The sequence below is a fragment of the Carcharhinus amblyrhynchos genome, unplaced genomic scaffold (assembly GCF_965287045.1).
Source record: "Carcharhinus amblyrhynchos unplaced genomic scaffold, sCarAmb.v2.hapA scaffold_43, whole genome shotgun sequence".
Lineage (NCBI taxonomy): Eukaryota > Metazoa > Chordata > Chondrichthyes > Carcharhiniformes > Carcharhinidae > Carcharhinus > Carcharhinus amblyrhynchos.
The window spans coordinates 2,047,560-2,072,001 of NW_027649784.1; the positions used below are offsets into that span (position 1 = coordinate 2,047,560).

At 51.8% G+C, this 24,442-nt stretch overlaps 1 protein-coding gene across 1 annotated transcript in view; it reads right to left on the bottom strand.

The window, feature by feature from the left end:
• Positions 1–24,442, bottom strand: part of LOC145337076 (uncharacterized) — a 74,275-nt gene that overhangs the window by 1,092 nt on the left and 48,741 nt on the right. Inside the window, exons 11-22 of the mRNA XM_080181824.1 lie at positions 23,443–23,487; positions 22,288–22,584; positions 21,679–21,738; positions 21,235–21,276; positions 20,857–20,901; positions 20,050–20,361; positions 19,277–19,398; positions 16,720–16,834; positions 15,647–16,491; positions 12,849–12,938; positions 4,430–4,606; positions 881–937 (exon numbers count right to left, since the gene is read on the bottom strand). Coding sequence (XP_080037950.1) covers positions 881–937; positions 4,430–4,606; positions 12,849–12,938; positions 15,647–16,491; positions 16,720–16,834; positions 19,277–19,398; positions 20,050–20,361; positions 20,857–20,901; positions 21,235–21,276; positions 21,679–21,738; positions 22,288–22,584; positions 23,443–23,487 — 2,207 coding nt within the window. The remainder of the gene's footprint in view (positions 1–880; positions 938–4,429; positions 4,607–12,848; positions 12,939–15,646; positions 16,492–16,719; positions 16,835–19,276; positions 19,399–20,049; positions 20,362–20,856; positions 20,902–21,234; positions 21,277–21,678; positions 21,739–22,287; positions 22,585–23,442; positions 23,488–24,442) is intronic.

A 24,442-nucleotide genomic window follows, 5' to 3' on the forward strand; every position in this document is an offset into this window, starting at 1 on the left:
GACTTTCTAATTTATTTTTCCAAATTTAATTGCTTGTCAACAGATCCAACAAGAAGGTATCCTGATGCTTTCAATCTTTCCCAGATGACATTGGGAAGGGGAAAATCCCAGCCCAACTTCAATGTCAAAGGAATTTAACACATTGCCTGCACCAAACTGCACCTTGCATGGGAAATGTCTTCCCATAGAGTCCAATGCGTAAGTTACAAATCTTTAATTTAATGGAAAATTAAATTTAAAACATCCAACAATAATTAGAATTTGACAACTGATATTACTTACTTATTAAGTGTCAGAGGCGGTGTTTGGCAATGATTAAGATTTAGCACACCATTAAAAATTTATTACAGTTGAATGGACAAGCTCTAACCATTTTTACGTATTGAGTGGGGATCTATTCTCTAGGTACCCCAGCTGTGGCTGTTTGAATATCCGGTCACTCAGCAAGATACTGATTGGGAAAAGCATGTGAGGAATCTAGGCATCTCTGGTAACAAAATCCTAAGTTCTGCATTCAACTGCACCTATGAAGACACTGGAACTGCTTTCTAACGTATTCTTTAACTGGTGAATGCTGACGATCTGTCCTTATTGAAAACCCAGAACTTCTAACTCTTCATGAAATTTTGACCTCTGGGTTTAAGTGATTGGTTTATAATCTGCTTCCACGTTGTTGACTTTAATGATAATCTCCAGATTGCTGTTAATTGCCAATGAGTTCTGTGTTCAAACCTCTTCCCCAACATTTCTCTATCAATCAGTTCAAATTTGATGCATTCCTGACCATTCTGTTGCCAGTACATTTGTGTAAAGTCCCAATGAAATTAAAAGATATAATTAATGTCAAAGCTGGTGGGCAGAGGTTGCCTCAGGATTGTACAATTCAAAATCATCCTCTTCAAAGTTGTCCGATGTGGAATTGCTTTGTTCGTCCTCGCTGTTAAAAGAGACAAATGTCAGAGAATTGCACATTGAATAAAAGGGAAATTAAAGCAATACTTAGTAGAGAATCAGCTGACTAGATGGTTTGATGCTGAAATCTTGCTGCTGTTCGGACCGGTGGGATCTTATGGTGCTGTCAAGGGTGCAATCTCACCATGGGTTCCCTGGCAGCGAGAGGTACAAGCAAACAGGAAAAATCCTGTTGACAACGGCAGGACAATAGGATCTCTTTGCCAGCAAGCTGAGCACCGTCTCCTGCTGCAGGGGAAACACTCCGCGGAGAAGGAGAAAATTCCCTCTCGGATGGCATCATCTTAGCAATTTGGTTCAAGGTATTGCAGCAATGTCTGATGTGGGAACAGGGAATGCTGCATATTTCAGTCCCACTGCGAAGGGTGTGAGCAGCAATGACATGGAAACATCATGAGCTGTGTGGCCCCAGGCAAGTCTCACACCATCCCTTTACTGTTACTGGACCAATATCCTGGAATTCCCTATTCAACAGCAAGGAAATCTCCTGTGATGGAGAGCTCTGGAAACCCTGGATACAAAGTCATTTATTTCCCCCAAGCTTGTTATGTTTTGAATTAGTTATGTATCCTAAAGTACTACTATATGAAAGAAATTATTTAATTGGCAATTGAATGACTAAAAAGTAACTGTTCCTGCCATCCCCCTACGGAGCTTGTTCCTGTAATTGACAAACGTCTTACTGGCATTTCTGCTGAATGATTTTCAATTTTTCCTCCTTTCCAATACAGGCCATATCCTCTGCTTTAATTATTCTGACCAAGCTGAAACAGCTTGCCATGGTCTAAATTATCTCGTGCCTTTAGAATCCAAAAAGTAACCAATGGACCACCTCTCAATCTTTTCTTTGCACACGATGCAATTTATCCTCTTGATCCAAGCACTCCATCATTCTGATTTATCTTTTCTGTGATGATATACAGTAATCTAATCGAATTGTGGTAATGGGTAAACATTCCCGGGTAACCTGTCCCTCTGGTATGCTGGATGGTTCAGCATTTCAGCAAGATCAGAGGCAATTTCTAGAGACATGGGCGGAATCTCCTGAAATTAATCCTTGTTATAAAGCCTGAAAGCTATTTTACTAATTAGTGGACTTTGCCCAAGGTGATTTTCTTGAACAATACAGTAGAAACCTGTCTCTGGGTTCCCCAACCAATCATGGACAATGGGCAGAATGACTTTATCACAGGATTTCTCGTTAAAAGATAACAATATTCACCAGCCCTTTGATTTTTGGGGAGGGAACCTGAAATGGTTTCTTCCCTAGTTCCTCACTTGTCCTGGAAGCCCTGCTGTGGGACATAATGGTGTTGCTTCTGCTCCTGCCCTTACAAAGGGCACAAGATGAAGGTGCATGAATTGCTGTACTGCTGCAGTGAAGGCTGGTGGTAGGGAAGTGAACCTGCAAAGCGAGGTGAGCTCTGCTGGGGCTGGGAAGAAGATAACCATCTCTCCAAATGAGCAGGCATGGGCAGACGTGGCTGAGCAAGTCAAGAGAAGTATTTTGGGGGGGGGGGGGGGGGGGGGGGGTGGGGGGTGGTGCAATTCTCCCATCACGACCCACAACCCTTCTGGCGGATTGGGGTGCGAGATACGCTTTGTGGCCTTGTTCCAGGATTTGCGCATGCACCAGGAATGCATGGGCATCTCCCAGAGCTGGAGAACAGTCAGAGACCAGACCACATTGGAAACCGGCAGGAAGTCAGGTAAGTCATTTGAATCCTTTACTAATATATTTTAAATATATTTTAAGTTTCATTATCAGAAACTTGCTGGTCCTGACTGAATCTCCCACCCTGCCAGGAGTACTTCATTCCGGCATGGAACTAGCGGGGAACTCTGCCGGAATGTAGGGTGGGGGGGGGGACAATCGGAGCTCTCCAGAGGTCAGGCAATGGAGGTTGGTGCCCACTGGGTGTGGGCACCCTGGCACTGCCCAAAGTGCCCATGCCCAGGGGACATCTTGGCACTGCCCAGGGGACAGGGCCTATTGTGGGCAGGGCCTGGGGGAATTGGTGGGGGTCCCACTGCCACTCTGCAATTGGTCGGGGCTGAAGCGATTGGGATGGGCTGAGGGTGGGGGGTGGGCTGCCGGAGGGACGAGGTCTGCCTCCTGGGTGGGGGCAGGGGGGGTGTCAGCGGAGTAGTGGGGGTCTGATGGGGTGAGGGGATTGCACTGCTGGGCAGGGTGGGCTGGACATCAGGGCGCTCCGGGGCGGGAAGGGTCAGGGTTGGGAATTGTTGGGGGAGCCGTGATCAGATCGGAGGGGGATACTAACAGATTGGGACTACTGCAAATGGGGAGACTAACGGATTGGGACTACTGCAAATGGGGAGACTAAGAGATTGAGACTACTGCCCTTGCGCAGAGTTCTGGAGCTATCAGACTTCAGCACGAAAAGGGCGTTTAATGAGATTAAAGGGTTTCTAATGGGATTCACTATTGGGACTTCTGCAGTGCATAGAGTGGGAACATTCAAGTGTGAAGTTGAGATGTGAAAACAGTCGTGACCTAGAACAGTTTTCCCACCAATTCAGCACTTTTGGGAGAATCGTCCCAAGATCTCTCTCTTTATCCTGAAATCAGTGCACCAAACAAATCCAGGATGTCAGTGGAGATAACAGGGAATGCCGTAATGACAAGCCACAGACTGATTTTCCCAGCATTCTCCGGCACAGCATGCCTCAGAACATACAGCTTGCAGCTCCACTCATTCCCCTCTCTGAAGGCATGGCAGATCCCCTTCTGAGTAGCTCATGCTCACTCTTGGCCTATTCACTCACACGTAACAGTCACCCTCCACGGATGTCCACCCATCCTCTGCACAAGTACTATGAATGCTCACACCTATCTGTTATCTTCTCTTGCTGCAAAAGAGACAACACAAAATATCTGATCCTCTGCTTGGTGAGCCTGTGCTGGGAGTCGCGCCTCCCTCCAGCTGGATCTCATTGGCTATCCTCATTTCCCTTCTTGTGGAAATGAGGTGGAGGAGAAGACATTGGTACTGCTCTGCTGCTGGCTTGAAAATGGTACTTTTGGTGATGGTGTTGCTTCTACTCATGCATAAACTGCTCTAATTCTGCAGTGAGGGCTAGCAGCAGACAAGTGCAGCTGCAGGTGAGTAAAGTGCATTCTAAGAAGTTTAAAATCACTGGTCGAACAGTGATAACACTCTCTGTGGGAAGCAGTACTTTGGATGCCAATGCACTAGCCTGGCCTGGGTATCCTCTCTGCTAGAACACAGAAGAAAGTGGAATGATGTTAGAATCTCAGCTCAACATCAAACTCCCTGAATTCATACAAATCGACCACCCATCTCTGGTGCAATTCCCCTCTTGATATTTTGTTAATTTATGTATGAAGGTTTTTTCATTATCTATTTGACTTGAATTTACAATAAATGCAAAGATACAAAGCCAACAGTTTGTGGTTTAGCTGAGTTTATCTTACCTTTTTTTGAGGAATTGTTTTGTGGTCTTTATAAACCATGCCATGTAGACTAAGTGGGCCAAAAAGCACAGAAGAAGCAGAATGAATACTGCAGATAATCCACCAATCAACCCATTCTTATGAATCGAGATGTTACAGGAATCTCCGAAGTACCAGTAGTCACCAGACATGTCACAGCTGGGAAATGTTGAAAAGAAAAATTCACTATTACTGGCAGACCACCCATGTCATTGCTCATGGAACATCAGACTGCTGAGGATAGGAGATTCATATCATGTATTACGACATTTCTAACCTGGCTACATGGTGGAGTAGTTTTTTCCTGGGTCAGTTAGAAGCTAAATACTTTGGTAAAGTTGTGTTATTGGCTAAAGATTTGGCTACTTCCTATTTCTCCCTTTATGGTAACATCATTCAAAATCACAACTTCAGCCTCCACGTGATGACACCCAGCTCCATCTCACCACTACTCTCTTGAGCAGTAGTTATATGACCCAAGATGAGCTCTGGGCCACATAACTGCAGTGTTAGAAGAATGTCTATTTTTGCTTCTGTAACATACCCCAATTTTCCCCTGCTCATTTGCTGGAGCCTTCATCTATGCCTTTATTACACCAGACTATTTTAATGTATTCCTGCCCTGCCTCCCTTGCCTTATGCTTCATAAACTTGAGATAATCGAAGCTCTGCCATAACCTAAATTGCACTAATTACCATTCACCCATCACCTCCTGTGCTTAATGACTTTCATTGGCTTCTAGTTAATCACTTTACGTAACCCAGTGACATATTTTGTTTTAATAATGCCCCTGACAGTACCTTGGGGCATGTCATTACATTAAAGGTAGTAAATAAATGGAAGTTGTTGCTGTTGTTATTCAGTTAGAAGTTACTTAATAGGAGCAGGAGTAGGCCATCTAGCCCCTCGAGCCTGCCCCCCATTCAATAAGATCATGGCTGATCTGTCGTGGCTCAGTTCCACATTCCCGCCCTCTCCCCATAACCCTTAATCCCCTTGCCTATCAAAAACCTATCAACCCGCGTCTTAAAAATATTTAGTGAGGCAGCCTCCACCACTTCAACGGGCAGAGAATTCCAGAGATTCACCACCCTTTGAGTGAAAAAGTTCTTCCTCAACTCCGTTCTAAACCGTCCCCCCCTTTATCTTGAGGCTGTGCCCCCTAGTCCTACTGTCCTTTCTGAGCGGGAAGAGTCTCTCCACCTCTATCCTATCCATCCCATTCATCATCTTATATGTCTCAATGAGATCTCCCCTCATTCTTCTAAACTCTAACAAGTACAAGCCTAGTTTATTCAGCCTCTCCTCATAGCTCAACCCCCTCAACTCCGGCATCAGCCTTGTAAACCTCCTCTGCACTCCCTCCAAGGCCAAAATATCCTTGCATAAGTACGGCGTCCAAAACTGCACACAGTACTCCAGCTGCGGCCTCACCAATGCCCTATACAGCCGCAGCAAGACCTCCCTACTTTTATATTCAATCCCACTCGCTATGAAGGCCAGCATCTCATTAGCCTTCCTGACCACCTGCTGCACCTGCAAGCTGGGTTTTTGTGACTCATGCACAAAGACCCCGAGGTCCCTCTGCACCGTCGCCTGCTGCAGTTTTTCGCCACGTAAGTGATAATCCTTCCTACCATTATTCCTACCAAAGTGGACCACCTTACACTTGCCAACATTAAATTCCATTTGCCAGTTCCTGGCCCATTCGCCCAGCCTATTAGACCCTTCTGCAGACTCTCCACACCCTCCGCGCAATTTGACTTCCCCTTAACGAAACCGTGCTGCATCTGCTGTATCAAACAATTCTCCTCAAGATTCAGTTAAATGCTAACAGATTGGTTAATGCCCAGTTAGAGGTGTTAATAAGCCAGATTTTGGCTATGAAGGCCAAAATTGGGAAATTTCCCATTTTGCTGGACCTGCCTTGGTTAAAATGTACCCCGAATTGTAAAATGTTTGCTACACAGGGAAAATTAAACTCCCATTCATGAACACATCAAAGGTTTAAATTTCCTCAGTGATTGATCTCTTTTAAAAACAAGCACACATCTGCTCATAGCCCTAATCCTGCAATATTTAATTAACCTGTCAAGTAAACTGTGAACCCCCACTGAGATTTGGTGGCTTTTGGGACTCAGCCAGCATTCATAAAGAATAGTCCTTAGGGAACTATCATCAAATAGCTTCATTGAACCTGCTCAAACAGATGTTACACCAGCTGGTCTATCGATTAAAGTAGTGAGTTTTTCTTTAAACAATACTGACTGATGCAATCAGGTTTTATTTTATAGTTCAAAGGAAAGGGGATTTAAAGAAAACACCAGGTTATAACAGCTAAACACACCTTATCTGTCCTTTAAGAGCATTTATTTCCATCCATCAATGGAGCCTTGCCTTTTCTGTGAAAATCTGGCCTTTCGGTTCAGAAATTTCATCTTAGATGGGGGTGAACTGGTGTTGGGGAATTCCCTGCTTGGCACCCATATCCTCAGGAAAAGATGCCTCCAAAGTCATTAATTTTGGTCTAAATGGGAAGATGGATGCTGGAGCTGGGCCCACCACCTACAGATGCAGATTGGAGGTGGGCACAAGGGCTGTTGAGCGTAGGGGTGGGATGGTTAAATTTCTGGTTTTGGTTCTCTGGAACTTAATCCCAATTGTTTTATTTAACACTGGGTTCTTTAGCCCTCAACCCCTCCTCCACATACTCCCCATGCCCTATCCATGACTATGAAGATATATAAGATATGGTGAAGATGTTTTAATTAATTGTTCAGACTTACTAGCATTCAGGTCCATTATCTGTCATTCCACATTTTCCATTCCCACAATTCAGAGAATCATTTCTTGCTTCATGACAGGTTGAAGCACAGATGGCCTTGCCTTTGATCAAAATCAGTTTATAATATTGCTTTAAGTTCTCAGGAACCAGTGAATCACAATCGCCTGCCGATAGTAAAAAGGTTCAAGTTATTATCCATATCTAGTATACTAAAAATTTTACACACACTCTTTGTTTCCACTATCAATTCCTACATCTACATTTTACAAAATACGCCAGAGTTGTAACAACTGTTAAGTAAGATAGCAAGTATATACAAATATCGAGGGGAGATAATGCAACCCCACTTTTTAAAAAGGGAGGTAGAGAGCAGTCAGAGAATTGTAGATCAGTCAACCTGACGTCAGTAGTGGAGAAAATTCATGAGTCTACTATCAAAGCTTTTATAGTAGAACACTTGGAAAACAGCAACAGAATCGGACAGAGTCAGCATGGATTTACAAAAGGGAAATTGTGCTTGATGAATCTATTGGAATTATTCAAGGATATAACTTGTGGAGTTGATGAGGGAGAACCAGTGGCGGTGGTTTATTTGGACTTTCAGAAGGCTTTTGACAAAGTTTTGTGAAAAAAAAATAGTATGTAAAAATAAACTAGCATGGGATTGGAGGTGGTGTATTGAAATGGATAGAAAGTTGGTAAGCAAACTGGAAACAAAGGACGGGTAGTGTCTATGTGGTACCGCAGGGATCAGTGCTAGGACCTCAGCTATTCACAATGTATATTGATTTAGATGAGGGAACTGTGATATTAGTGTGTTGTTGATATATTTTGTGTATATATTTCATGGGAATGTTGTAAGATTCAATTTTTATCTATAGGTAGTCATAATGTCTGGGAGGAATACAGCTCAGATACTGGGAAAGCAGGATAATTACTCATTTCAGCCATCTAGTATTTGCTCAGGAGAGAGATAATGGACATTTTTTTTTACTACAAGCAAAGTTCCCTGATGTTTTTGATTAACGGAATGGAAGGTGGGTTTAGGTGATAATGAGGTTAATGGGAGAAGCTAGGTATGTTGCAGAGAAAAAAGTAGCTTTCAGTTCTGGTTGGGGTTTGTTTAAAGACAGACGTTGCAAGCTCTCTCTGAAACATAAAATCTCTCTGAAAGCTTCAAGGCTGTTTACACTCAGAACAAATATATTTATGGTTGCTAAAGGGATTTAAAGTGGCTTTTGAGTCTGTAAGAAAAATGTTGCTTGTTTGGAATGAAACGGTGATAAGTTAGAAATTAAAGCTGTTTCTTTTCATAAATATTGTTCAACGGATAATAGTTAAGCTGCTTCATTTGTTAGAGTTATACTTAAACTGTTATTAAATAAAGTTTGTTTTTACTATAAAAGATGTTTGATTTGTCAGGGAATTACACCTGGAGTGAAGCATTCTGTCCTCACATCTATAAGAACTAGGAGCAGGAGCAGGAGTAGGTCATCTGGCTACTCAAGCCTGCTCCACCATTCAATAAGACCATGGCATTTACATCAAAATACAAAAAGGTTTTGAGGCCTAGTCTGTCTTCCTAATATAATTCAAGATTCTGATTTAAGGCCCTAATAGAAGTAAATGTAAGATCTCCAAATTTGCAGATGACACAAAGCTGGTTGGGAGGGTGAGCTGTGAGGAGGATGCAGATATGCTTGAATGTTATTTGGGTAAGCAGAATGAGTGGATAAATGCATGGCAGATGCAGTATAATGTGGATAAATGTGAGGTTATCCACCTTAATAGCAAAAACAAAAGGCAGATTATTATCTGAATGGCTATAAATTGAGAGATGGGAATGTGCAATAAGACCTGTGCGTCCTTGTACATGAGCTGTTGAAGATAAGCATGCTGGTAGTAAAAAAGGTAAGTGGTATGTTGATCTTCATAGTGAGAGGATTCAAGTACAGGAGTAGGGATGCCTTGCTGCAATTATAAGGGCCTTGGTGAGACCACACGTGGAATATTGGGCCAGATTTTACCATTCGGAGGCTAAGTGCCAGATCTGGATGTAAAACAGATCCAAGCCCAGAATCCCTGTTCCAGCACGCCCATGTGCTTTTTGCCATCTCTCGTCCGGTCCGCGCTGTGGGGCGGGGCTTAATGCTGTTGGAACGTTCGGAGCTCTGAACTACGTGTGTGCAGTTCGAAAAATATCTGAAACAAGTCCAACAGGACTTTAACCTGGTGCTGTGAGACTTCTTACTGTGTTGACCCCAGTCCAACGTCGACATCTCCATATCAATGAGTGCAGGTCAGAAGGATGGTGGAGGGACAGCAGCAATCCAGGTTGGTTGGGGGTGTGCTCTGCCGAGAGGGGCCTGCCTCCTTTGGGGGGGGGGGGGGGGGTCTGCCAGGCATCTGCCTCCCGGCGGGGTGGGTCTGACTGTGGGGCGGGGTGTCTGCCAAGGGGACCTGCGTTCCGGGGGGGGTTTGATCGTGGGGGGAGGGGGTGGGGGTGGGCTGCCTCCCGGGGGGGGTCTGATCGTGGGGGTGGGGTCTGCCTCCCAGGGGGCTTGGATCGTGCGGGGGCAGGTCTGCCGGGGTGGTTAGCGGGGGGTCTAGCGAAGGGTGTTTGAGGAGGATGGGCTTCGGAGATTCCCTTGCAGAATAGGAATCTGCTTCAGATTTTTATTCTGCAGGTTGGTAACAGCGAGGATCTGGAACGGATCTGAAGATGGTAAAGTGGGATTTGGCGGTAGAGTTGGGTGCGCGGTTCATTAAGTCGATTTAATTGCATGCTAATGCATTTAAATCATTGGGCCGTCCGATTGGGGTGCACACCGGATCCGCGCCCAAATCAGGTGTTGGTAAAGGTGCGATCTGCTGTTTCAGGTGCAGATCGTGTTATAGGCCTGACGCCCGAACTTACCGCAATTTAAAATCGGATCCATTGTGTGCAGTTTTAGTCTCCTTATCTGAGAAAGGATGTTTTTGCTCTGAAGGAAGTATGGAGAAGTTTTAGCAGATTGATTCTTGGGATGGCGGGAGTGACGTATGAGGAGAAATTGCATCTGTTAGAATGATGTTCACTGGAATTCGAAAGAACAAGGCGAAATCTCATTGAAACCTATCAAATCTTAACGGGACTAGACAGGGTAGATGCAGGAAGGATGTTCTCGATGGTGGGGGTGTCCAGGGACCATAGTCTAAGGATATGGGGTAAATTTTTTGGAATAGAAAGAGGAGAAATTTTTTCAACCAGAGAGTGGTAATCCTGTGGAATTCACTGTCACAGAAAGTAACTGAGGCCAAAACATTACATGTTGTCAAGTTAGATATAGCTGTTGGGGAGAAGGGGATCAAAGGATATGGGGTAAGGCGCATTCAGGCTACCGAGTTGAATGATCAGCTACGGTCACACTGAATGGTGGAAGAGGGTCTAAGGGCCGAATATCAATGTTTCTAAAAGGAGCAGGGTGTTTGGCCTCAAATGGGGGTGAACATGAAGGCAGGCAGGCAGCTTGTTGGTGTGCTGGCAGTATTCTGCCCTGGGCCATTTTTCCTGAGGTGATATGGGCAACAGCAGGGTGGCCAAATAATGGAATTTAAAAACCAATTAATATCCAGTCTCGAGTTCCCCAAGGAGGCTAACTGCCTGGACGTGACCTCATTCCCAGCAGCAGACCATGGGGCTCAGTGCTCCAGCCAGATATTGAGGCCGCCCCTGGATTTCCCCTCTGCAGTAGTGGCCTGGGTGCTAAGTCTGTATGTTATTTAAAAGTTTAAAAAGTTGCAAAGACGGTGCTTCCAAAATAGTCACCTCCCACAAACACTCACTTTGGGTCCAATCAAGTAAATCGCTTTCTCCTCCAAGAAAATAACTAACAAGAGATATGACCTTCTTCCAGATAGACATTTAAATGCTTATCAACTAGGTTATTATGATCCAGATATTACAAGGTTCCTGGATCTCACCTCAAAAAAATGTATCTCTCAATGCACTTGTAATAAGAAGTTGAATTTTATAAATAATGTGATGACGCTGTTTATATATGTTATATTTCTGTAGAGAGTTGAAAGTTCAGTGTTTTTTTTCTTAAAGAAGTCAGTATGTCTGGGGGAAATGCAGATGCTGGAAGGTAGGATAATTACTCATTTTAGCCCTGTCGTGTTTATCATAGAATAGGATCATAGAACCTCGACAGAAAGAGCCATTTGGCCCATACACCAAAAACAACCCCAAACAGGCCATATCCCCATAATCCCACGTATTTCCCCTGCTAATGTTGCAGCTTTATAGAACCTTAGTTAGGCTGCACTTTGAATATAGTGTTCAATTCTGGTCGCCACACGACCAGAAGGATGTGGAGGCTTTGGAAAGGGTACAGAAAAGATTTACCAGGATGTTGCCTAGCATTAGCTATGAGGAGAGGTTGGAGAAATTTGGTTTGTTCTCACTGGAACGACAGAGGTTGAGGGACGACTTGATAGAAGTTTACAAGATTATGAGAAGCATGGACAGAGTGGATAGTGAGAAACTTTTTTCCACAGTGGACGAATCAGTTACAAGGGGGCATAGATTTAAGGTGCGAGGGGCGAGATTTAAAGGAGAAGCTTTTTACACAGAGGGTGCTGGGTGCCTGGAACTGGCTGCTGGGGAGGTAGTGGAAGCAAATACAATAATGACTTTGAAGGGGCGTTATGACAAATACATGAATAGTATGGGAATAGAGGGATATGGTCCCCGGAAGGGTAGGGTGTTTTAGTTTCTCGGGCACCATGGTTGGTGCAGGCTTGGAGGGCCACAGGGCCTGTTCCTGTGCTGTAATTTTCTTTGTTCTTTGTAATTCCTTCAACACTAAGGGGCAATTTAGCGTGGCCAGTCAATCTGGCGTGTACATCTTTGGAGTATGGAAAGAAATCAGACCATCAGGAGGAAACCCATGCAGACAGAGGGGGAACGTACATACTGCACACAGATAATCTACTTAGAATGAATTGTTTATAACTGAGAAAGGACCTGGGTTTTTTTAAAATGAAGTTAATGGAAGATGAGTCAGGTATACAGGGTCTTATTATCATGTGATGCTAGAAATGGGAGGGGGTTGGTCTGTAGCAGGAAAACAGCTTTCTGTGTTCTGTTGCTAGAGAGGGCTATTTAAAGATAGAAGACTAGAAGCTGCTCTCTCTCACAGACAAATCTCCCTGCAAAGTCTCTCCAGAACCTTCATCCCTGTTTCCCATGTCAGAGCAGGTATATCTATGATTGCTAACTATATTTAAAGTGTGCTTTGAGTCTATAAGCAAATATTACTGAATTGGAATTGAAATCATGCTGTTAGAAATTATAATTGTTTCCTTTTATTTTAAATATCGTTCAACTGTTAAAAGTTAATCTAATTCATTTTGTTTGAGTTACACTTAAACTGTGTTATAAATAATACTTATTTTCATAAAATACTCCTAATTCATGCATGGAATTACTCCTTTTCTCATATTTATGCCAAAATAGAAAAATGGTTGAGATTTAGTCTGACTTTATAACATACCTTGGGTTCAGGTCTGGCACACTAACAGTAAATAGGTTAGGGTTAGAGGTTTGCATCAGAAGATAGATATGGACTAACCTTTTCAGCTGGTAAATTCTAACAGAGTAAGGCAGTTTTACAACAAAGTTTTCATAAGTAAAGAAGGGAAGTTTATTAATTTTTTTTGACCTGTAAAGAGAGGAAATAGAAAAACATGGAAGACATTTATATTGGAAAAGGTGATTTCAAAGAGCTGGTGAGGACAATGGGATCAGAAATGAAAGAGAAAAAAGAATACTTAAGGAAATATGTTGATCTGAGCATTCTTGGCTGAGTGGGGAAGAGGTCCTGGGACCAGCCTTGTGCTGAGAGAAGTTGTAAAATCTGAAGCAGGCTTCCTGAAACCAGAAAAGTCTTTGTTTCTGAATATTCTTGCATTTCCACAGCAAAATGGAAGCAAATGGGAAGTTGTGTGGTGTATCTCTACTAAGTGATAACATTTTTGTCTTGGATAACATTACTGGTCTCTAAGAGTTAAAAATCTATGAGGAAGTATTGCCAAGAAGGTGTTTGCTTGGTATGTTTTGTCCAAGTAGGTTCTTTTATGGAGGTTCTGTAAGACTGTTTGAACTATGTATCTTTAGTGATGTACGCTTAAATATTTTTATCTTAATACAATTTTTAATTCTAAAATCCTAAAAGTATTACTGGAATTCAATGCTTCTGGGATTAGACATTTTCTCCTTGTTTTCACAAAGCACAAAGAAGATGATGATCAGTAAGACTCGGGGAGTGATCTTACAAAAAAAATTCTAGGTCCAGAATGAACGTGAAAATAGGAGACTTTATTTCGGCGAGACCGTCAGTTAAATTTTATACATTCTTGCAATAAAAAAAATCCTTGACATGTTTTCCACCAGTAGGGGGAGTGGGTGGAGCCTATAACACCCAAAAGCCAGGTGATAGTTCAGGATATCCAATACCAATAAGGTAATGATTTCTCACAAATCATTGTGAGAAAATGATTTCTCAGCTCTCTCATGATCTGACCATCTTGCACCACCCATCGGCTGGTGGGGCACAGTGGTAAGATCGCCCCCAAAGTTTGGCTTTGGGATTTGGCTTGTTCCACGAACGACAGGTGTGGTGGTCATAACAAGGGATATTTAATTAATCCCATTCTCCGGCACTTTCTCCACACCTGTGCATTTTTTTCCTGTTCAGTTAGTTACCCAATTGTTTTGAATGTTATTACTGAATCTGCTCCAGGTAGTGCATTTCAGGTCACAATAATTCAACAGGCAAACAATTCTCCTCTCTCCCCTCGGTTCCTTTTGTTAAGAATCTTAGAACTATATCTTCTACTTCTTGACTGGTGGAAACAGTTTCTCCAAGTGCCAAAAAACTATTAAGAAAGGTCTGTGCACATATGCATTTATATTCTTAACAAGCTATTCTAAAATAAGCACACAGCATTAATACTGCAGCAATAAATGACAAAACGTAGACCTCTTACCAGTTATAACTGCTTCTTGAACCGTTGCTTTGGAACTATCAAATTCGAGTAAAATGCAGATACCTGGAATTTAAAATACAAGATCACATGGAATGACACTTACAACAAAAATTTAGAGCATGATTCTCACTAACTGTATTAGACCAGTGGCCTAGTGTAGGGAGTCCAGTTTTGGGGAGCCTCCATTAATGCTAGGTGGAGCGTGGGGGAGAGTTGCTTACGATGGCCTTTCTCAGTTGGGTTGTTAGCACTGGGTCCTGTCAGAGAATGCCGCTACAGTGTGGTAGCTGCAAGGTGTGAGAGCGGGAGCAGCCACTAAGTCAGCACAGAGGGCAATGGTGCTGTTCCGAGGTGGGGTTGGGAATCACTCCAGGCCAGCTGGTCACTGTGGGAGACAATGACGGGGGTTAGGATTTCTTCCATCAGGGGTGACGGACCCTAAGACTGAGAGGATGATGATGCCACTGACATTTCTCCCATACCCTCAGACTGCAATCAAAGCTGCAGGGCTTCAGCAGAGTGGAATGGCCCTGCCAGTGGTCTGTGAAGCCTGGTCAACAGGACTGGTAGTATGGGTGGCTGGGCATTCAAAATGAAAGGTACGTATGACCCACAACTCAGGTGATCAGGGGTATTCAAGTAATTGTTAGTGATCAAGTTAAGGTTAATCTGCAAAGTAATCAGCTTACCCATATCTGCAACAGGAGGAAGCCACTTGCCTCTTAACATTCCTGAGCCTTCCTGCCCTTTTGAGGGTATAGTATTTCAAGCTCATCTGTGATGCCTCTTCCTTGCGGAGGTTATGAGTCCCGATATCTCTTCCTCAGAGCTGCTTGGGTCTGTTGTAAACACTCAGTGGGCTGAAGGGCCTTTTCTGCTGTATGACTCCATGACTGTGATCTCTGTTCCACCCATTTAGTGAGAGCTCTCTCCAATAACATAAGGCCAGTTTTTCTGGCAGCTATCCTCCAAATAAACAAGTGCTGGGAAGCATTTAAATGGTCTGCCCCCCTGAATGATGAGGTCAAGTGCTGATGGGGTGAGTAAATGAGAGGCAGGACGTCAGTCATGCAGTGATAAACTTGTGAGTTTTTTTCTCCAAAAGTGTGGGATTTAACGCAAACGATTCTGGATTGCTATTCTCCAGTTACCTCACTTAAAGTCAGTACTTGTCAAAATAATGGAGTGTAATCGTCACTGTTCCTGAGATCATATCCACTTCCATTTGTGTAAAAATGCAGAACTTTATCAGAGAATTTTGAAACTCATGACAGCAGATACTGGGCAAACTGAGTCAAAGACACATAAAAATAATAAAGTACCTGTTACATTGGAAGTAGAGGTGGTGGGCGTAGAGGTGGTGGGCGTAGAGGTGGTGGGCGTAGAGGTGGTGGGCGTAGAGGTGGTGGGCGTAGAGGTGGTGGGCGTAGAGGTGGTGGGCGTAGAGGTGGTGGGCGTAGAGGTGGTGGGCGTAGAGGTGGTGGGCGTAGAGGTGGTGGGCGTAGAGGTGGTGGGCGTAGAGGTGGTGGGCGTAGAGGTGGTGGGCGTAGAGGTGGTGGGCGTAGAGGTGGTGGGCGTAGAGGTGGTGGGCGTAGAGGTGGTGGGCGTAGAGGTGGTGGGCGTAGAGGTGGTGGGCGTAGAGGTGGTGGGCGTAGAGGTGGTGGGCGTAGAGGTGGTGGGCGTAGAGGTGGTGGGCGTAGAGGTGGTGGGCGTAGAGGTGGTGGGCGTAGAGGTGGTGGGCGTAGAGGTGGTGGGCGTAGAGGTGGTGGGCGTAGAGGTGGTGGGCGTAGAGGTGGTGGGCGTAGAGGTGGTGGGCGTAGAGGTGGTGGGCGTAGAGGTGGTGGGCGTAGAGGTGGTGGGCGTAGAGGTGGTGGGCGTAGAGGTGGTGGGCGTAGAGGTGGTGGGCGTAGAGGTGGTGGGCGTAGAGGTGGTGGGCGTAGAGGTGGTGGGCGTAGAGGTGGTGGGCGTAGAGGTGGTGGGCGTAGAGGTGGTGGGCGTAGAGGTGGTGGGCGTAGAGGTGGTGGGCGTAGAGGTGGTGGGCGTAGAGGTGGTGGGCGTAGAGGTGGTGGGCGTAGAGGTGGTGGGCGTAGAGGTGGTGGGCGTAGAGGTGGTGGGCGTAGAGGTGGTGGGCGTAGAGGTGGTGGGCGTAGAGGTGGTGGGCGTAGAGGTGGTGGGCGTAGAGGTGGTGGGCGTAGAGGTGGTGGGCGTAGAGGTGGTGGGCGTAGAGGTGGTGGGCGTAGAGGTGGTGGGCGTAGAGGTGGTGGGCGTAGAGGTGGTGGGCGTAGAGGTGGTGGGCGTAGAGGTGGTGGGCGTAGAGGTGGTGGGCGTAGAGGTGGTGGGCGTAGAGGTGGTGGGCGTAGAGGTGGTGGGCGTAGAGGTGGTGGGCGTAGAGGTGGTGGGCGTAGAGGTGGTGGGCGTAGAGGTGGTGGGCGTAGAGGTGGTGGGCGTAGAGGTGGTGGGCGTAGAGGTGGTGGGCGTAGAGGTGGTGGGCGTAGAGGTGGTGGGCGTAGAGGTGGTGGGCGTAGAGGTGGTGGGCGTAGAGGTGGTGGGCGTAGAGGTGGTGGGCGTAGAGGTGGTGGGCGTAGAGGTGGTGGGCGTAGAGGTGGTGGGCGTAGAGGTGGTGGGCGTAGAGGTGGTGGGCGTAGAGGTGGTGGGCGTAGAGGTGGTGGGCGTAGAGGTGGTGGGCGTAGAGGTGGTGGGCGTAGAGGTGGTGGGCGTAGAGGTGGTGGGCGTAGAGGTGGTGGGCGTAGAGGTGGTGGGCGTAGAGGTGGTGGGCGTAGAGGTGGTGGGCGTAGAGGTGGTGGGCGTAGAGGTGGTGGGCGTAGAGGTGGTGGGCGTAGAGGTGGTGGGCGTAGAGGTGGTGGGCGTAGAGGTGGTGGGCGTAGAGGTGGTGGGCGTAGAGGTGGTGGGCGTAGAGGTGGTGGGCGTAGAGGTGGTGGGCGTAGAGGTGGTGGGCGTAGAGGTGGTGGGCGTAGAGGTGGTGGGCGTAGAGGTGGTGGGCGTAGAGGTGGTGGGCGTAGAGGTGGTGGGCGTAGAGGTGGTGGGCGTAGAGGTGGTGGGCGTAGAGGTGGTGGGCGTAGAGGTGGTGGGCGTAGAGGTGGTGGGCGTAGAGGTGGTGGGCGTAGAGGTGGTGGGCGTAGAGGTGGTGGGCGTAGAGGTGGTGGGCGTAGAGGTGGTGGGCGTAGAGGTGGTGGGCGTAGAGGTGGTGGGCGTAGAGGTGGTGGGCGTAGAGGTGGTGGGCGTAGAGGTGGTGGGCGTAGAGGTGGTGGGCGTAGAGGTGGTGGGCGTAGAGGTGGTGGGCGTAGAGGTGGTGGGCGTAGAGGTGGTGGGCGTAGAGGTGGTGGGCGTAGAGGTGGTGGGCGTAGAGGTGGTGGGCGTAGAGGTGGTGGGCGTAGAGGTGGTGGGCGTAGAGGTGGTGGGCGTAGAGGTGGTGGGCGTAGAGGTGGTGGGCGTAGAGGTGGTGGGCGTAGAGGTGGTGGGCGTAGAGGTGGTGGGCGTAGAGGTGGTGGGCGTAGAGGTGGTGGGCGTAGAGGTGGTGGGCGTAGAGGTGGTGGGCGTAGAGGTGGTGGGCGTAGAGGTGGTGGGCGTAGAGGTGGTGGGCGTAGAGGTGGTGGGCGTAGAGGTGGTGGGCGTAGAGGTGGTGGGCGTAGAGGTGGTGGGCGTAGAGGTGGTGGGCGTAGAGGTGGTGGGCGTAGAGGTGGTGGGCGTAGAGGTGGTGGGCGTAGAGGTGGTGGGCGTAGAGGTGGTGGGCGTAGAGGTGGTGGGCGTAGAGGTGGTGGGCGTAGAGGTGGTGGGCGTAGAGGTGGTGGGCGTAGAGGTGGTGGGCGTAGAGGTGGTGGGCGTAGAGGTGGTGGGCGTAGAGGTGGTGGGCGTAGAGGTGGTGGGCGTAGAGGTGGTGGGCGTAGAGGTGGTGGGCGTAGAGGTGGTGGGCGTAGAGGTGGTGGGCGTAGAGGTGGTGGGCGTAGAGGTGGTGGGCGTAGAGGTGGTGGGCGTAGAGGTGGTGGGCGTAGAGGTGGTGGGCGTAGAGGTGGTGGGCGTAGAGGTGGTGGGCGTAGAGGTGGTGGGCGTAGAGGTGGTGGGCGTAGAGGTGGTGGGCGTAGAGGTGGTGGGCGTAGAGGTGGTGGGCGTAGAGGTGGTGGGCGTAGAGGTGGTGGGCGTAGAGGTGGTGGGCGTAGAGGTGGTGGGCGTAGAGGTGGTGGGCGTAGAGGTGGTGGGCGTAGAGGTGGTGGGCGTAGAGGTGGTGGGCGTAGAGGTGGTGGGCGTAGAGGTGGTGGGCGTAGAGGTGGTGGGCGTAGAGGTGGTGGGCGTAGAGGTGGTGGGCGTAGAGGTGGTGGGCGTAGAGGTGGTGGGCGTAGAGGTGGTGGGCGTAGAGGTGGTGGGCGTAGAGGTGGTGGGCGTAGAGGTGGTGGGCGTAGAGGTGGTGGGCGTAGAGGTGGTGGGCGTAGAGGTGGTGGGCGTAGAGGTGGTGGGCGTAGAGGTGGTGGGCGTAGAGGTGGTGGGCGTAGAGGTGGTGGGCGTAGAGGTGGTGGGCGTAGAGGTGGTGGGCGTAGAGGTGGTGGGCGTAGAGGTGGTGGGCGTAGAGGTGGTGGGCGTAGAGGTGGTGGGCGTAGAGGTGGTGGGCGTAGAGGTGGTGGGCGTAGAGGTGGTGGGCGTAGAGGTGGTGGGCGTAGAGGTGGTGGGCGTAGAGGTGGTGGGCGTAGAGGTGGTGGGCGTAGAGGTGGTGGGCGTAGAGGTGGTGGGCGTAGAGGTGGTGGGCGTAGAGGTGGTGGGCGTAGAGGTGGTGGGCGTAGAGGTGGTGGGCGTAGAGGTGGTGGGCGTAGAGGTGGTGGGCGTAGAGGTGGTGGGCGTAGAGGTGGTGGGCGTAGAGGTGGTGGGCGTAGAGGTGGTGGGCGTAGAGGTGGTGGGCGTAGAGGTGGTGGGCGTAGAGGTGGTGGGCGTAGAGGTGGTGGGCGTAGAGGTGGTGGGCGTAGAGGTGGTGGGCGTAGAGGTGGTGGGCGTAGAGGTGGTGGGCGTAGAGGTGGTGGGCGTAGAGGTGGTGGGCGTAGAGGTGGTGGGCGTAGAGGTGGTGGGCGTAGAGGTGGTGGGCGTAGAGGTGGTGGGCGTAGAGGTGGTGGGCGTAGAGGTGGTGGGCGTAGAGGTGGTGGGCGTAGAGGTGGTGGGCGTAGAGGTGGTGGGCGTAGAGGTGGTGGGCGTAGAGGTGGTGGGCGTAGAGGTGGTGGGCGTAGAGGTGGTGGGCGTAGAGGTGGTGGGCGTAGAGGTGGTGGGCGTAGAGGTGGTGGGCGTAGAGGTGGTGGGCGTAGAGGTGGTGGGCGTAGAGGTGGTGGGCGTAGAGGTGGTGGGCGTAGAGGTGGTGGGCGTAGAGGTGGTGGGCGTAGAGGTGGTGGGCGTAGAGGTGGTGGGCGTAGAGGTGGTGGGCGTAGAGGTGGTGGGCGTAGAGGTGGTGGGCGTAGAGGTGGTGGGCGTAGAGGTGGTGGGCGTAGAGGTGGTGGGCGTAGAGGTGGTGGGCGTAGAGGTGGTGGGCGTAGAGGTGGTGGGCGTAGAGGTGGTGGGCGTAGAGGTGGTGGGCGTAGAGGTGGTGGGCGTAGAGGTGGTGGGCGTAGAGGTGGTGGGCGTAGAGGTGGTGGGCGTAGAGGTGGTGGGCGTAGAGGTGGTGGGCGTAGAGGTGGTGGGCGTAGAGGTGGTGGGCGTAGAGGTGGTGGGCGTAGAGGTGGTGGGCGTAGAGGTGGTGGGCGTAGAGGTGGTGGGCGTAGAGGTGGTGGGCGTAGAGGTGGTGGGCGTAGAGGTGGTGGGCGTAGAGGTGGTGGGCGTAGAGGTGGTGGGCGTAGAGGTGGTGGGCGTAGAGGTGGTGGGCGTAGAGGTGGTGGGCGTAGAGGTGGTGGGCGTAGAGGTGGTGGGCGTAGAGGTGGTGGGCGTAGAGGTGGTGGGCGTAGAGGTGGTGGGCGTAGAGGTGGTGGGCGTAGAGGTGGTGGGCGTAGAGGTGGTGGGCGTAGAGGTGGTGGGCGTAGAGGTGGTGGGCGTAGAGGTGGTGGGCGTAGAGGTGGTGGGCGTAGAGGTGGTGGGCGTAGAGGTGGTGGGCGTAGAGGTGGTGGGCGTAGAGGTGGTGGGCGTAGAGGTGGTGGGCGTAGAGGTGGTGGGCGTAGAGGTGGTGGGCGTAGAGGTGGTGGGCGTAGAGGTGGTGGGCGTAGAGGTGGTGGGCGTAGAGGTGGTGGGCGTAGAGGTGGTGGGCGTAGAGGTGGTGGGCGTAGAGGTGGTGGGCGTAGAGGTGGTGGGCGTAGAGGTGGTGGGCGTAGAGGTGGTGGGCGTAGAGGTGGTGGGCGTAGAGGTGGTGGGCGTAGAGGTGGTGGGCGTAGAGGTGGTGGGCGTAGAGGTGGTGGGCGTAGAGGTGGTGGGCGTAGAGGTGGTGGGCGTAGAGGTGGTGGGCGTAGAGGTGGTGGGCGTAGAGGTGGTGGGCGTAGAGGTGGTGGGCGTAGAGGTGGTGGGCGTAGAGGTGGTGGGCGTAGAGGTGGTGGGCGTAGAGGTGGTGGGCGTAGAGGTGGTGGGCGTAGAGGTGGTGGGCGTAGAGGTGGTGGGCGTAGAGGTGGTGGGCGTAGAGGTGGTGGGCGTAGAGGTGGTGGGCGTAGAGGTGGTGGGCGTAGAGGTGGTGGGCGTAGAGGTGGTGGGCGTAGAGGTGGTGGGCGTAGAGGTGGTGGGCGTAGAGGTGGTGGGCGTAGAGGTGGTGGGCGTAGAGGTGGTGGGCGTAGAGGTGGTGGGCGTAGAGGTGGTGGGCGTAGAGGTGGTGGGCGTAGAGGTGGTGGGCGTAGAGGTGGTGGGCGTAGAGGTGGTGGGCGTAGAGGTGGTGGGCGTAGAGGTGGTGGGCGTAGAGGTGGTGGGCGTAGAGGTGGTGGGCGTAGAGGTGGTGGGCGTAGAGGTGGTGGGCGTAGAGGTGGTGGGCGTAGAGGTGGTGGGCGTAGAGGTGGTGGGCGTAGAGGTGGTGGGCGTAGAGGTGGTGGGCGTAGAGGTGGTGGGCGTAGAGGTGGTGGGCGTAGAGGTGGTGGGCGTAGAGGTGGTGGGCGTAGAGGTGGTGGGCGTAGAGGTGGTGGGCGTAGAGGTGGTGGGCGTAGAGGTGGTGGGCGTAGAGGTGGTGGGCGTAGAGGTGGTGGGCGTAGAGGTGGTGGGCGTAGAGGTGGTGGGCGTAGAGGTGGTGGGCGTAGAGGTGGTGGGCGTAGAGGTGGTGGGCGTAGAGGTGGTGGGCGTAGAGGTGGTGGGCGTAGAGGTGGTGGGCGTAGAGGTGGTGGGCGTAGAGGTGGTGGGCGTAGAGGTGGTGGGCGTAGAGGTGGTGGGCGTAGAGGTGGTGGGCGTAGAGGTGGTGGGCGTAGAGGTGGTGGGCGTAGAGGTGGTGGGCGTAGAGGTGGTGGGCGTAGAGGTGGTGGGCGTAGAGGTGGTGGGCGTAGAGGTGGTGGGCGTAGAGGTGGTGGGCGTAGAGGTGGTGGGCGTAGAGGTGGTGGGCGTAGAGGTGGTGGGCGTAGAGGTGGTGGGCGTAGAGGTGGTGGGCGTAGAGGTGGTGGGCGTAGAGGTGGTGGGCGTAGAGGTGGTGGGCGTAGAGGTGGTGGGCGTAGAGGTGGTGGGCGTAGAGGTGGTGGGCGTAGAGGTGGTGGGCGTAGAGGTGGTGGGCGTAGAGGTGGTGGGCGTAGAGGTGGTGGGCGTAGAGGTGGTGGGCGTAGAGGTGGTGGGCGTAGAGGTGGTGGGCGTAGAGGTGGTGGGCGTAGAGGTGGTGGGCGTAGAGGTGGTGGGCGTAGAGGTGGTGGGCGTAGAGGTGGTGGGCGTAGAGGTGGTGGGCGTAGAGGTGGTGGGCGTAGAGGTGGTGGGCGTAGAGGTGGTGGGCGTAGAGGTGGTGGGCGTAGAGGTGGTGGGCGTAGAGGTGGTGGGCGTAGAGGTGGTGGGCGTAGAGGTGGTGGGCGTAGAGGTGGTGGGCGTAGAGGTGGTGGGCGTAGAGGTGGTGGGCGTAGAGGTGGTGGGCGTAGAGGTGGTGGGCGTAGAGGTGGTGGGCGTAGAGGTGGTGGGCGTAGAGGTGGTGGGCGTAGAGGTGGTGGGCGTAGAGGTGGTGGGCGTAGAGGTGGTGGGCGTAGAGGTGGTGGGCGTAGAGGTGGTGGGCGTAGAGGTGGTGGGCGTAGAGGTGGTGGGCGTAGAGGTGGTGGGCGTAGAGGTGGTGGGCGTAGAGGTGGTGGGCGTAGAGGTGGTGGGCGTAGAGGTGGTGGGCGTAGAGGTGGTGGGCGTAGAGGTGGTGGGCGTAGAGGTGGTGGGCGTAGAGGTGGTGGGCGTAGAGGTGGTGGGCGTAGAGGTGGTGGGCGTAGAGGTGGTGGGCGTAGAGGTGGTGGGCGTAGAGGTGGTGGGCGTAGAGGTGGTGGGCGTAGAGGTGGTGGGCGTAGAGGTGGTGGGCGTAGAGGTGGTGGGCGTAGAGGTGGTGGGCGTAGAGGTGGTGGGCGTAGAGGTGGTGGGCGTAGAGGTGGTGGGCGTAGAGGTGGTGGGCGTAGAGGTGGTGGGCGTAGAGGTGGTGGGCGTAGAGGTGGTGGGCGTAGAGGTGGTGGGCGTAGAGGTGGTGGGCGTAGAGGTGGTGGGCGTAGAGGTGGTGGGCGTAGAGGTGGTGGGCGTAGAGGTGGTGGGCGTAGAGGTGGTGGGCGTAGAGGTGGTGGGCGTAGAGGTGGTGGGCGTAGAGGTGGTGGGCGTAGAGGTGGTGGGCGTAGAGGTGGTGGGCGTAGAGGTGGTGGGCGTAGAGGTGGTGGGCGTAGAGGTGGTGGGCGTAGAGGTGGTGGGCGTAGAGGTGGTGGGCGTAGAGGTGGTGGGCGTAGAGGTGGTGGGCGTAGAGGTGGTGGGCGTAGAGGTGGTGGGCGTAGAGGTGGTGGGCGTAGAGGTGGTGGGCGTAGAGGTGGTGGGCGTAGAGGTGGTGGGCGTAGAGGTGGTGGGCGTAGAGGTGGTGGGCGTAGAGGTGGTGGGCGTAGAGGTGGTGGGCGTAGAGGTGGTGGGCGTAGAGGTGGTGGGCGTAGAGGTGGTGGGCGTAGAGGTGGTGGGCGTAGAGGTGGTGGGCGTAGAGGTGGTGGGCGTAGAGGTGGTGGGCGTAGAGGTGGTGGGCGTAGAGGTGGTGGGCGTAGAGGTGGTGGGCGTAGAGGTGGTGGGCGTAGAGGTGGTGGGCGTAGAGGTGGTGGGCGTAGAGGTGGTGGGCGTAGAGGTGGTGGGCGTAGAGGTGGTGGGCGTAGAGGTGGTGGGCGTAGAGGTGGTGGGCGTAGAGGTGGTGGGCGTAGAGGTGGTGGGCGTAGAGGTGGTGGGCGTAGAGGTGGTGGGCGTAGAGGTGGTGGGCGTAGAGGTGGTGGGCGTAGAGGTGGTGGGCGTAGAGGTGGTGGGCGTAGAGGTGGTGGGCGTAGAGGTGGTGGGCGTAGAGGTGGTGGGCGTAGAGGTGGTGGGCGTAGAGGTGGTGGGCGTAGAGGTGGTGGGCGTAGAGGTGGTGGGCGTAGAGGTGGTGGGCGTAGAGGTGGTGGGCGTAGAGGTGGTGGGCGTAGAGGTGGTGGGCGTAGAGGTGGTGGGCGTAGAGGTGGTGGGCGTAGAGGTGGTGGGCGTAGAGGTGGTGGGCGTAGAGGTGGTGGGCGTAGAGGTGGTGGGCGTAGAGGTGGTGGGCGTAGAGGTGGTGGGCGTAGAGGTGGTGGGCGTAGAGGTGGTGGGCGTAGAGGTGGTGGGCGTAGAGGTGGTGGGCGTAGAGGTGGTGGGCGTAGAGGTGGTGGGCGTAGAGGTGGTGGGCGTAGAGGTGGTGGGCGTAGAGGTGGTGGGCGTAGAGGTGGTGGGCGTAGAGGTGGTGGGCGTAGAGGTGGTGGGCGTAGAGGTGGTGGGCGTAGAGGTGGTGGGCGTAGAGGTGGTGGGCGTAGAGGTGGTGGGCGTAGAGGTGGTGGGCGTAGAGGTGGTGGGCGTAGAGGTGGTGGGCGTAGAGGTGGTGGGCGTAGAGGTGGTGGGCGTAGAGGTGGTGGGCGTAGAGGTGGTGGGCGTAGAGGTGGTGGGCGTAGAGGTGGTGGGCGTAGAGGTGGTGGGCGTAGAGGTGGTGGGCGTAGAGGTGGTGGGCGTAGAGGTGGTGGGCGTAGAGGTGGTGGGCGTAGAGGTGGTGGGCGTAGAGGTGGTGGGCGTAGAGGTGGTGGGCGTAGAGGTGGTGGGCGTAGAG